The sequence below is a fragment of the Fringilla coelebs genome (genome assembly GCF_963513975.1).
Source record: "Fringilla coelebs genome assembly, chromosome: 3".
Classification (NCBI taxonomy): domain Eukaryota; kingdom Metazoa; phylum Chordata; class Aves; order Passeriformes; family Fringillidae; genus Fringilla; species Fringilla coelebs.
Genome location: NC_140030.1, coordinates 36,153,733 through 36,166,818, shown reverse-complemented (window position 1 = coordinate 36,166,818; position 13,086 = coordinate 36,153,733). Strand labels below are relative to the sequence as shown.

The window sequence follows — 13,086 nt, the reverse complement described above, 5'->3', positions numbered from 1 at the left end:
GTACCTCAGATACCAGCTTGCGGCCAGTCAGTTTTAAATCTTGATTGATGCTGAAATCAGTTCTTATACAGAGACAGGGCACTTTATACAATTCAGAACATTTTCTGTTAAACCTCTATATACACAGAAGGTGGCTCATGACAAAAATGCAGTTAGAAAGTCTTTTGCACCCACCAAAGACTGTCTGAAGCAAAACCACCCATGAACCCTGTGAAACTGCAACTGCCGCAGCTTAAGTAACTGAGAACAAACCCCAGAATTATCTTGGCCCATCTGGACCCTCATGCATCATTTTATTAAGACAAGGGCAACACTATAAAATAAAAAAAATGTTTCTGGGTTTTAATATATGGGTTTTAATAACTGCGGACAGATTTTTAAGAGCACATTAATGAAAAAATATTTATTCATTGTTTTTAAGGTTTATTTGATAGAAAACAAAGAGAAGCAAACACAGTCTAGCAACACAGGTTTCTGATAAAATTAGTGCATTAGCAGCTCTCTAATAAAAAAAGAATATTAAGTCAGGGCTTGAAGGGTTTTAGAGACCCCTAAAGCACTGTGGCTGGTCAGAGATTACCACTTGGACCAAAAATTTTCCCATCAAACAAGAACTCAATTCTTTGGAAAGGATATTCAAAGTTTTATTTTTAATTCTATCTTCCAACAGCCAAGAAATTATAAATAAATTCCAAAACCAACGTTTCAAGTCTTGGAGGATACTTCAGATTTGACAAAGCCAGTACCTTACATGAGAAATATTCTGAGAAATTATTATGGACCAACTCCACATAACCCGACTCACTCACAGCAAATTGCCAAGTAGCCTTCACATCATGTGCTGCAAAATTTGAGTGTTTGACATGGCTACTAATGAAAAGGAAATGAGCATCACTTGACCTGAGAGAACAGAAACCAATTCATCTGCTGTCTGAACCCCTGCTCTTGGCAACCATTTGGTCTTTTACTGGCTCCTTCCCTTTCCCTGCTTTTATATGCCTTTGTTCTCCAGTTTAAGTTTTGCTCATCCATGCACCCCTGAAGGCATTTGCTGCTACATTTTTGGTTCAAATGAGTTTACAGGTTTGGTCCCTAAAGTTCTGAATCACTCAGACTAACATTTTAAAAAATTGAACTCAAGTGCTATGTTCTGCAAGGATATAAGCAATTGATAGGAAGCTGATCTGAGCCCATTATGCAATGGAGAAATAACATAATCACTGCATGCACATTCATACAAAAATATTTACCTCATTAGTATTTCAAAACATCCCTGCAAACATCAAAAGATTCATGTCCTACACACTCTCATTTTCCTTAAAATCCAAGTAAGCTTCTTGCCTTGGGACAGAAGAGGTTTGGGAAAAAAAAAAAGACACAGACAAAATATTTCCCTATTTGCTGATAGTTTCTTTCCTCTACTCCCTTCTCCAATACCAGTGGCCCCATTTCCTATCACTTTAATTGTATAATCTCCATACCAAATCTCCAAGCAGGGCTGAGCAGTGCATGAGCAGAAGCTTCTATAACTTGGGGACCTAAACCCCAGTGTAGCCTGTCCCTGCTCCTGTCCCTCTCTCCCTGCACAGAGGTGGGAGCCCCAACCAATTCTTTGGCACAGAAACTAATTGCAACAATTAGCCAACTACTTGCCCCTCACTTGACCCAACAACTGATTCCAGTGTTGTTTGTACAAGCATTGCTCACTTACTATCCAGCATCCTAAACCAAATGTTCCAGCATAAAGCTTTAGAAGCCACAGTCCCCCCACCCTGCTGAGAAGGTACACCCTGAAGTATGTGGGGACAAACCCACTACTCTTATTTACACTGAATTAGGGCTCAGGTAATAGCAGATTTCTTTATAAACATAGCTGAGCACCAGAGAGGCTGACTGTCAGTTTAAAGGTATCTTTTGATCACAAAATAGTCCATGCTCTGCATTCAGACAGACCCCTCAATTTGGTTGCTTCCCAATCAGCAACACCTGCAGCTGTAGTCAGCACCTTCCTGATGGCAACATGGGGCTTCAAAGAAAGGGACCTTGCTTGAATACTCCACAGTTAACAGGTGACAATTCTGGAAGGCAGAGACACAGAGGAAGGAGAAAGAAAAGGCAGAAGACAGAGGACTGGTCAGTGGGGCCAACAGCACCTCTGGGGCACCCCAAAGCAGGCTGAAGTGCTGCTGATACATCTGGCTCGGCCACCTCAGAGCCCCATCCCACCCTGCAGCCCCAAGGGCAGGGTGTGGCTGCAGGCCCCAGAGAAGCCGCCCATCCAGGTGTGCTACAACTGCTAGGGTGGGAGGTTTTCTCTATCACCCAAGGTAAAACATCTGAATGCAAACACCAAATTTATTTCCTTGGGAGTTTCTGTAGGTGGCTTTACAAACCAGAGTGCCCTCTGCAGTCTGTGACATTTTAAATCAGACCCTTCCTTTGGTACATTTTAAGCTCAAAATGCTCCTGTTTGTTTTTAAAAAGGAAACAACAAACCCCATACTAGCTTACCTGTTGGACAGGCTGTCAGTAACCACCTAAAAGGGAGTGTGCCATGGAATGTACTAACTATATGGGTACAACATCTGCTTTAGCTGGATTGATTGGGATGAGACAATATTAAATATTTTATTCTTAAAAATTCAGATCCAAATCAGAAATTGCTTCCGAAATATTTACGGCATTGGATATTTTTTATCCTTTTTTTAAAAAATAGCATCCTAGTATAACACTGTGTAGCTAAATAGTTGTGTATGCTATTCTCAGTCCAAAAACTGCAAATGATACAGTATCAATCATTGGGAATGTTGAAATGATTCAACTTACACAACACAAACATTCTTCTAAAGACTAACAGTTGCGAGGCGTGTTGACAGTGACTGAAGTGGATAGGTACAGCTGAAAACAAGAGAATTCAGGTGAGCTTTGAGGATCCTCTCCCGAGGATCTCTGTCCTCTTCTCCCCTGCAGAAGTTCCCTGTACAATCACCATGGATGGTGTCCAACGGCAGCTCCATTCAGGGGGACCAGCGGCCTCTGGCAGGTAGAAAATGGCACTGTGTACTTGTAACGAATATAACGATTGCTCTTAGAGTCAAAATGCAAGGGTTTGTTTTGGTTTTATCATTCTCAGACTGCACCTCTGAATTACTAACGTGGCGTAATAAGAGTTTGGTCACTTGGGAGGGATGGAAAGTGAGAGGAGCTGATGGGCTCTGTTCAAATGGAAGCACGGGCTTTCTGCAAAGGTAAGCAATTTAGCACCATGTAGCAAACCAAGGGCTGTGCCCCAGGTGAAATGCCGTTGCTGTTCACACATAATCCTCACTCTCGCAATAAGTCACTTCATTTGGTTGTAGGAAGGTGCCCTCTGCACTGATATTCAGGAAAACTGTCAGAGATTCCAGGTGAATAGCTTACGAGCAGTCAAATCTAGCATTTAATGCAAAAGATTTACACAGCAAGACAAGTTTATAGGGGAAAAAAAAAAATCAAGCCAATCTCACCCCAGATAAAGACTGTTTTATATTACTGAAGGTAGGTCACATCCAGTAATGATAATAATCCAAGAAAAGTTTTTGGTACCACACAATCCAGCTGGCTGAGTCAAACATAACCACACATGAAAACCAACGCTGAAGATTCCTGGGTACTGACAGCTCCCACCAATGCATTCACACTTTTGGTTACTCAACAAACGGGATACCTGTCATTTCAGTTAGCAGCATACAGAGGAATTGCTCCAATCCCGGGCACTACAAGCAGCACCGCTTCTGAGGCTCGTTCCAGTGTGGAAAAGAGAGGTTGTGACTGGTGCCACATCCAGTCAGCGAGAGGCAGAGGAGCGCAAAGGGAGCCTATGCCACCAACAGAGCACAACCACCGAGTTTATCTGTAAGATCACCATCTCACTTCCCTTTCAGAAAGTGCCTTGTTTATTTAGTTTTTAATGGTATGGCATAAGGACTCGTGTATTTTATAGATAGATACCAAACTGGTATTATCAAAATAAACCCATCTGTTTTATAAACCCACTATTTACAAAAACGGTTTCTGAAGTTTTTTTGTTTTGTTTTGTTTTTTTAACAAAAATTAAACTATACACCAATCTAAGTTACAGAAACAAAAATAACCTTTATAAGATCACATGTATAAAACAAGAAATGAAATGTGTTTTTATTTAAGGCAATACTGGGCTACTTCACAAATCACCACCTCAAATATATACACTGCTCCACACTACTAATTTTCTATCACATTCACAACGGATTCTTTAATACCAAATATTGTTTTAAATCTTCAATGTAGCAAACTATTTTTATTCACATTTCCATTTTTATTATGGAATCATAAATGCTTTGTAACCAATTAAAAGCAATGAAAAATGTAGCTATAAGAAAACTATTATATTTATGTGTTAACTACGTATGAATATCATCCATAGATACTGGATGTTAAAATTTACAAAAATGAGAGTGTGTCAGTATGTTTAACCTATGAAATGTGATCTTATCCAGCTTTTCTTCTGTAAATAAATGCTTTATGCAAAATAAACTGGATATGGCAGACTTAGCTAGCTTTAGTTCAAAAGTTCTTAATTTAAAATGATTAAAGGACAGTTTTAAAAACTTGCTCACTTAGTTACAAATTAAAATTCCGAATATAAATGTGTCATTTAATAGTTTAGACTTACAGACTGCTGGTGGCAGCAAATGATTTACAATAATAAATATATACAAAAAAATGTATCTACAAATAAAGAAAACTGTTATACATGAGAAGTAACCTGGTGAAAGATACCAATCACAGACAACTCACAAAGATTTAGTTTATGGAAAGGACAATCTGATAGAAAGTTGAGGTCTTGATCAAGTATTTACAAAACTGAAGCAATTACTTTCTTTAAGTCCCATAGGGATGAAAACAAATAAGACATTTACATGACTCATGTCATGTTTTTTGCTAGATTAAATCACTTCAAAATAAAAGAGCTCCACAGTTACTAGCATGCTTGATGGCTTCCTATTCAAAATAAATTCTATCACAGGTCATGGTTCAATACATTAGGTTTTCAGTATTTTGATTCCCCTTCCTCAGTACCCAAAACAATTACTTTTGCAGCTATAACCTCTGGATTATCCTCCCAACGTCCTTCGAGCTTTCTCAAACTGACCACAGGTTTCATTTCCTGAAGCTGCTTCAACACACGCTCCGTGCAGTCTTTAAGAGTCTTGTCTAACACTATCTTTACATTATCACCACATGGAAGCCGTGATGGGTTGGCAAACGGTACAAGGGTTTCAGTTTCAGAACACGGCCAAGAGACGCTATCGCTTGCTACGGGGGCCTTCTCGCTGGCTTTCCGAGAGTTTGAATGGGATCCTTTTTTGGTTCCGCCGCTATGGTATTCTCTTTCAGAGTTTTTCTTTTGCTTCACAGCAGATTCTTCAAGGAACTTGAGGAATGACACTTCAAAACCCATTGGCTTGAACGAGCTCCAGTCAAAAGCTGCAGGTTGCTCCTCAGCCGTTTGAATGGCAACAGCAGTCTCTTCCTCCTTGTGCAGGCTACTCACACCACTGGGCAGTGCCTCCTCTGTTTTCTCAGCTCTCTTTCTCTTACTCTGAGATACATTTTTTTCTTTATTTGCTCTTTTTAGGTTGTTTGATTTTTGCTTCTCTGAGGGGCAAGAGCTGGTCTCCTGCAAGTCACTATTTACACTGGAAGAGATTTTTGCTTGATTTTCAGCAGTTGAAGAATCCTCATTAATAAGTTTAGTAATGAATAGTTCTGTCAGTTCATCCACTTCATCCTTCTCACCTTTTTCAGTTTCCTTTTGTGATAAGGTAGTTGTGCTTGAATCATTATTGCTCGTTGTCAAACTCGGTTCAGGGTCTTTCATGTCAGTTTTTTTATCAGTTTCCTCCTGCTCACAAGAGGCTTCTTTTAGTTGGGAGACAGAGTGCTTTTTAGATACAATAAGAAGATTCCTGTGTTGGGAAGTAAAAGCTTTGGACAGTTTGTGACATTTATAATGCCTTATTATGTTACTTTCGCTTGTGACTACGGACGAGCATCCCTTTATCATACACGGATACTGAGTTATGAACCTGCTTGTACATTCCGATAAGGCATCGTTTCTGGCCTTTATTAAATACACGTACTTGCCGCGCTTCAGTGAATAAGCCTTATTTTCCTGAACCTGTATTCCTTTTGAGTTTTTGTTTTCCAAGTTCATGTTTTTCTTTCGTTTTGTTTTCACTGAGAGCCTGTTACCCTCTTTTCCTGATCTGTTTTTGAGTCCTCTCTGTTTAGACTTCAACGGTTTCTCCTGATTTGCTTTGCTCGAAATGTTTTCCTGGCCTGGTGTCAGCCTCCTGGGTCTTATTAGATGATCTTTATGCCTGTCATTATGTTTGTTAAAAATATGCCTCAAGAGGTTAGACCTAGTAGCGTAAATACGGTCACAGCCTTCACAGTCACACTTGAACATGCCATCATCTTCTACTTTGTTTGGCTTTATCTCAACACTGTGCTCCGTCTCAAGATGCACAACATAATTAAGATACGCTGTAAACGAAGACTTACACTGAGACTGGTCACAAAAAAATCTTCCCACCTCTGGAGCTGATTTCATGTTTCCAATTTGCTCTGGGGTCATGTCATGAAGCTTCATATAATGCTGTATCAAGCTGGTAACTTCCTGGAAGATACGGGAGCAGTCATTCACCTCACACCTGAACTCTCTGACAGCAGGTTTGGTTTCCACCTCCTCATGTTCCTCTCTGCCTTGCTCATTCTCCTCCTCCACTTCAGCAGAGAAAGCAGGGAGGTCTGATTTGTGCACAGCCTGGTAATGAAGAATGAGGTTTTGTTGTATTGTGAAAGCTGCAAAGCAGCCCTGATGGACGCAGCGGTAGGGTCTGTAAGGGCTGTACCTAGTGGGAAACTCCAGAGACTTTGTTACGGGCTTCCTACCATTCCTCTCCTCCTTCTCCTTCCTGTGCTTCCTAGCCTTGCGTACTTTGGCTTGCTCCTGCGTACTATCAAAAGATGCTGCATTGTGCTGCTCCACTGGAACAGAAGCCACCTGGGGAGGTTTCTCCAGTCTTTCAGGAATATTATTTTCTGGTAGAAGTTTTTCCAATACTTTTACAGGCTCTATGGCTTCCTTTATCTGAGTTTCTTTGACCAATGGAGCTACAGTTTTGTTTTCTATTACTAGTGGCTGCACAGTTTTTATTTCAACAGGTTGTGGGGCTGTGTTTACACTTTCATTTTGAGATCTTCTGCCATAAGGCCTCTTAATTTTTAATTTTACCATCTCCTCTGTTGTAAAATGATGTACAAGCTGACAGTGTGCTCGGAGATTAGAGTTTCTTGTGAATGTTTTTGGACAGGTGGCTACAACACATTTGAATGGAGCATACTTCAGTTGATGTTTCTTTATTTCTAGTATCATTTCTGCAGTGTACTGATGGATCTTGCCATAGTGTTTAAATAATGCATCTTTTGTCATAGCACTGTAACTGCAGCCAGGATTCTGACATACAAAAGGTTTATTAACTCTATCACTAAATTGAATGTTAGTTGCCTCTGGAGATAGCTGGATGAGGGGTTTATTTTCAAGTGATACAACAGGAACTGCTGGTGCTAGCTTATCTGCTGGAGGACACTGAGAAACAGTCTCAGAGACTGGAATGGGAGAATCATCTTCTAGCTTCAGTTTTTGCAAGCCTTCCAAAATTTCTGACATTTGAGTATCATCCTTTTGAGGTATCTCAGCCTGAGCAGAGCTACCCTTTGCAGCAGTAACATTCCCTGTGTGCAGAGCAAACTGTGTAGAAGTGGGTAGTTTTACACTGTGTGCAGAATTATCTGAAGCAGCCTGGGTGTTATTTACTTGCAAGTTCTGTCCTGAAGCAGAAACAGTATCCTGAATTTCAGTTTTCACCTCAAGCATCTGTGAATTCATAGCAGTTTTAATTATTTCCAGGGTTTTCTCAAAGTTCTGCATAACACTGTCCTGTGAAATCTGTTCTTCTGAATTTGCCTGCACACAAGAATTTGCAGCCATCATTTGGGAATCCCCATTTTCAGTTTTAACTGTTAAAGGGGGCAGAACTGTATGAGCCTCAAGGTTTGTTTTGAAATTATCTTTGATACTGGCCATGAATAACTGATTGTCAGCATTACTGAGTTTCTGTGCAAGGTTTTCCACCACCGTTTGAGAGCCACAATTTGCCAGCAAGTTGGACTGAAAACTTTCTCCCTGTATTTGCATGTTTCCTTCAGTGCTTTTGGTTAGAAGTCCCATTACTGTTGCATTGTTTACTGCTAATTTCTGTGATGTATTGGGTACAAGCAGGGGTGTAGGTGTTTTTCTCTTCCTCTTTGAGGAGCTGGTTCCCTTCTTATTCAAGTTGCTTGATCCCGAATTCTTGGGACTACTTATAACTGAAACTCGTGAACTGTTCCCTGCAAAGTTTTGTGCTGCTGCAACAGTGTTAGAATATGAGCTAGGACACAAGCCATTTTCAATGGTCTTTAGCATTAAGTCCTCTGTTGCAAAAACAGGCAAAGCCTTGCATTCGTTCAGTGGAGGAATTTTGGCATTGAGGGTCCTGTTTTGGTCTGTCAGCAGGGTACTGGGGTTACCGACTGTCTGCAGCAGAGAGGGCGTGGCTGAGCTGGGGAGAACGGCTGCATTTATCTGAGTTGTACCAGAGACACAACTTGTCGTAACCACACGTGGAAGTACTTCTGTGTTATCAAAGCTACTCGGGATGCCTGCAGTTTCCAAGGCTTGCTTTATAATTCGATTACCTTCCTCATTCCCACTGGTATTAAAGTTAGTCACATTGGCCCGTGGAAACATACTCTGCAGTGCAGAACGATTTTCAGCTGCAAGTAACTGGAGGAATGATGGATCTTTAAAACACGTTTCTGGATTGAAGGCAGACTCCTGAGGTTGCTGCAAGCTTAATGAATTTGAAGAAAGAATCATACTGGCAAGCAAAGATTGTCCATTAGCCTGCAGAGCTTCTGGAGAAATTTCTGATCCTTCAAGAGGCTTACAATAAGACCTCTTAGATAAGTGACCACCAAGTGATCTAGGATTAGTAAAAACTCTGAAACACCTGCTACAGATAAATTTGCCATCTCTAATTATTGCTGGCCACTTTGCTCGCTTGTTATGCTTTGGCTTCTTTTCTTTCCCATTTGAGACCCTGCCACGATCTTTTTTCACCTTTTCTGAAGCTGGGTGCTGAGAACTGGTTTCACTGAAGTTATTTTCATTACTCAATTGTGAGGGAAATATTTGATCAACACTCTCCTCTTTTGGGAAGGTAGAACTAGTGTTTCCTTCTAGTTGCAAAGAAAAGCTATTTGTGTTATTTTCCAGTTGTGAGAAGACTGAATTTGGAGGATTCTCTGCTGATGAAGGAAATAGAGACATTGGACCATTTTCCGCAGGCAAAGGAAGAAAAGGATCTGAACCACCATCAATATTCAGAGGCATAACTGTTTTTGCCAGATCATCCAACTGGGAAGGTAAGGTTGCAGCAGACAAATTTTCCATTTGCGAACACAAAACACTCTCAGGTTCACTTTTAATACGAGCAGACAAATTTGGATTTATGACACTTTCCACTATAGGCAACATAGGGTTTGCCAGATTTTCTAGGTGGGCTGGGAAAAGAGTACTTGAGACATGCTGCACTTGACTGGAACAGGTGGGATTCAAATTTGATTTGTTCTGCGCAGTAAAAGCAGCACCACTGGGATTGCCCACCTGGGATGGCATAAGATATACAATCTTCCCATCATTCGGCACATTTTGCAGATTGCTGGATTTCCGTGGTTTCTTATTTCTACGCTGCATTTTAAAAGCAGCATATTCATCAGGGTGGGCTGCCTTCATGTGTTTGCCAATGCTCTGTGACGAATTGTACGTTCGAGTACACCCCTCAACCTGACAATTAAATTTCTGAATTGGGGCTGCTGGTGATACAGGTGGAACTAAAGAGTTATTAATGTTAGGCTGTGATGGAATAAATGTAATACTTTCTAAAGTTTTTAAAGGCAGGTTATATAGATTAGCTGCAGCTTTAATACTGTCTCCAATTTCAAGTTTGGAAATGGGTACACCGTTTCGATATCCTGTCTGATTCTGCATGCTGAATGGATTTACAATGCTCACTTGTCTTTCTAAGCTTTTTGATTCAAGGGCTTCTGGTTTTAATGTGTCTGAGGTCACAGAAACAGTTTGAATATTCTGAGTCTGACTGAGACAGCTTTCCTCCTTTCTCTCTTGGAAAACTGGAAGACAGGAGTCAACTGATGGGCACAACTGCTGGACTCCAGGTTTAGTAGTATCTACTTTACTGGCAGTAGCAGCCAATTTACCTCTTTTTACGAAGTTATCTCGGATCTTCTGGTTAACAACAGACAGCTTAATGCTGCCTGCTGGAACTGTTTCTTCTGTTTTTATTGAACCCATAGGAGACTGCTCTGAACCAGCATTAGGCAAGGAATTGCTTTGCTGGAGTACACTCACCGACACATTTACACTTTCATTCCCTATGGGTTCTGCTTTGATTTGGTTCCAGACATTTTCTCCTTCAATGAAACTGCTTCGGTTTTCAGCTGGAGGAGATGTCAATTCCTCTTTAACTTCAACTCCATCAGTACTTTCATTAGCTTTAGAAGGCTGACTAAGATCAGGCTGATCAGTTTGGCTTTCAGGCTGCTCTTCTTTTTCAGGCTGCTTGTTGTGATCCTCAATATGCTTCTCCAGTTCGTTCTGTGAGCGGTACACCTTCCCACAGCCTGTGACTCTGCAGGTATATGTATTATAGTGTTGTGCTTCGTGATCATAGAGTAAATAGGCTTCAGAAAACACTCTGCCACATTTGGGAAACATACACTTAGCTCTGAAGACCTGGTGCTCTCTCCTATGGGTCAGCAGCTCAGCATAACTGTTAAAGCCAGCCTTACATTTCATCTGTATGCAGATATAAGGCTTGCTGCCACAGTGCATTTGTAAATGATCATTCAGGTGAGTAACACTTACAAAATGTCGTCTACAGTACTGGCAAATCACTTTTTTGCTCTGCATTTCAAGAAAACGTTTAGCTTCTTCATTATCTTTATGGCCCTTTGCATGTGCTATTAGATTTTTAAAATATTTAAAGCCTTTTTTACAAAGTGTAACAGGGCAGGTGAATTCATTAACAGGGGGTGGCTTTTGAACTGGCACTATCTCTGGTATGTAAGGTTTATCTTTGTCATCATTTTCATCATCTGAGCCATCATTATCATTAAACACAATGAAGTCTGTTGAATAGAGGCTGTTCTTCTTAATGGGTCGCTGCTCCTGTTTGGATACAGAATTAGTTTTCTGATTCTCATTGGCAGTTGCTATTTTAGGAGGTCTTCCCAGTCGCCTCAGTGGTTTCATAGCAGCCAATCTCTCTTTGCTAGATTTTTTCACATGCAAAGTTACATGGGGAACAAAGTTTTCTTTAGAATTAAAATTTTGGGCACAAATAGGGCAACTGTAAATTCCATCTTTATAATGTTTCTGTGCATGTCTAACTATTCTATGACCTAGGAATTCCTTGTCACATAACACACAATACTGCATGTAAGCTTGCCAGTTCCTAAATCTAGCTGATATGAATCCTCTCTCTCTGAGTTTTTTGATTTCTCTCTTTTTCTGCTTTTCATCTCTGATACCCCTAAGAAGGCTGGTAGCCTCATCAATGCCAGCAAGCCCATTCAGAGAAGTTTCTTTACTGTCTTCTTGGTCATCCTCAACCTTCTCATAAACTTCACTGTCATTTAGTTCATCTATGGATGACACAATGGATGCCTCCTCTCCCATAAGTGCCAGACACTGACGCTTTAGAGTTTTCCAGTCCCAGAACTCTGGATCAAAAGGCCACTGAGTTTTCAGTACAAGTAAGAGCTCACAGCGCAAAGAATTTGGTATTGGAAGATTCTCTTCATCATATTTCTGGTCAGGCTGATTATACAGCATTTCAACAGCATAATACGCATCCACAGTGGGTTCCAGAAGAAATTCGCTCAGCTGACAAGCACGTTTCACCTCCAAATCATCTGGAAGTAAGCAGGAGATCGTCTTGCAAATAGATATTTTGACATCTGCATTTTCACTGGATTCCAAGCGCAATGCTTTCACACACAGTTCAATGCATGTTGCAAGTCCAGCACCATCAATCTGTAAAGCAAGATTAATTTTAATAAGTCATTTTATCTAACTCTTTCTATACTTTTAAGATGTCATTATTGAATCATATATGTCAGAAAAAAATGCACCTGGGGTTCACAGTAATACTTTTTACCTCATGAAACAGAATGGATTGTATTCAGATGCTATTCCTTAAGTTGCATTATCTGTCTTCATGCTACTAAAAAAATGTTGAAGTTTGCCTACAACTTAAAGACCAATTAATTGTATGTTTTGTATGTATGTATGTATATAGGATAGTATTATGCTTTCTAGTCCTAGTTTGAGGACTTTTGGACTGTATGTTTGAGGTGTTTGGTTTATATTAGAGCAATATTGAGCCTTTTCCTTGGAATAAAGCCTGGCAGTTGTGTCACAGGTATTTGAGATGAGATTCTATGAAACATCAACTTAACACTGGGCAGAAATCAAATGGTAAAAATTGCTACAGTTGAAGAAAAACATGTTATCTTCAGAAAGATCTATAATTTAGAGAATACTTAAAGTAAAAGCTTTACTTCTTTTATTTTTAAAAATTATGTCACTTCAAAGTCAACTGACCTCAACTGAACACACGGCTTCAGTCCAGCTGAAAGCAGTAAGTGTAGTTACATTTTGTTAAATGTTCCATCATTTCAATGTTCTAAAGATCATGTGGTCTTTACTCATTCATACCCTAAGGCAACACCATTTACATTTACATTGACTTTACAAGCTCTTTATGCTGCCAGAGATGCACAAGAGAGACTGTGGCATACATGAGAATAAAGTTCAGCAAATTTATGAATGTACAAGTCTACTACCTACGTGGCCTCCAATTTCTGCCAACA

The 13,086-nt window shown here is 40.2% G+C and overlaps 1 protein-coding gene across 2 annotated transcripts in view; it reads right to left on the bottom strand.

The window, feature by feature from the left end:
• Nucleotides 1-3,605: 3,605 nt before the first annotated feature.
• The window catches only part of ZNF292 (zinc finger protein 292), a gene marked incomplete at its 5' end in the record, with an annotated part of 49,016 nt that continues 39,535 nt past the window's right edge, over nucleotides 3,606-13,086 (bottom strand). For both annotated transcript variants that reach the window (XM_084203604.1, XM_084203605.1), the window contains one exon: nucleotides 3,606-12,247. In XM_084203604.1, the coding sequence (XP_084059730.1) occupies nucleotides 5,072-12,247 (7,176 nt within the window). In that variant the 3' untranslated portion in view covers nucleotides 3,606-5,071. The remainder of the gene's footprint in view (nucleotides 12,248-13,086) is intronic.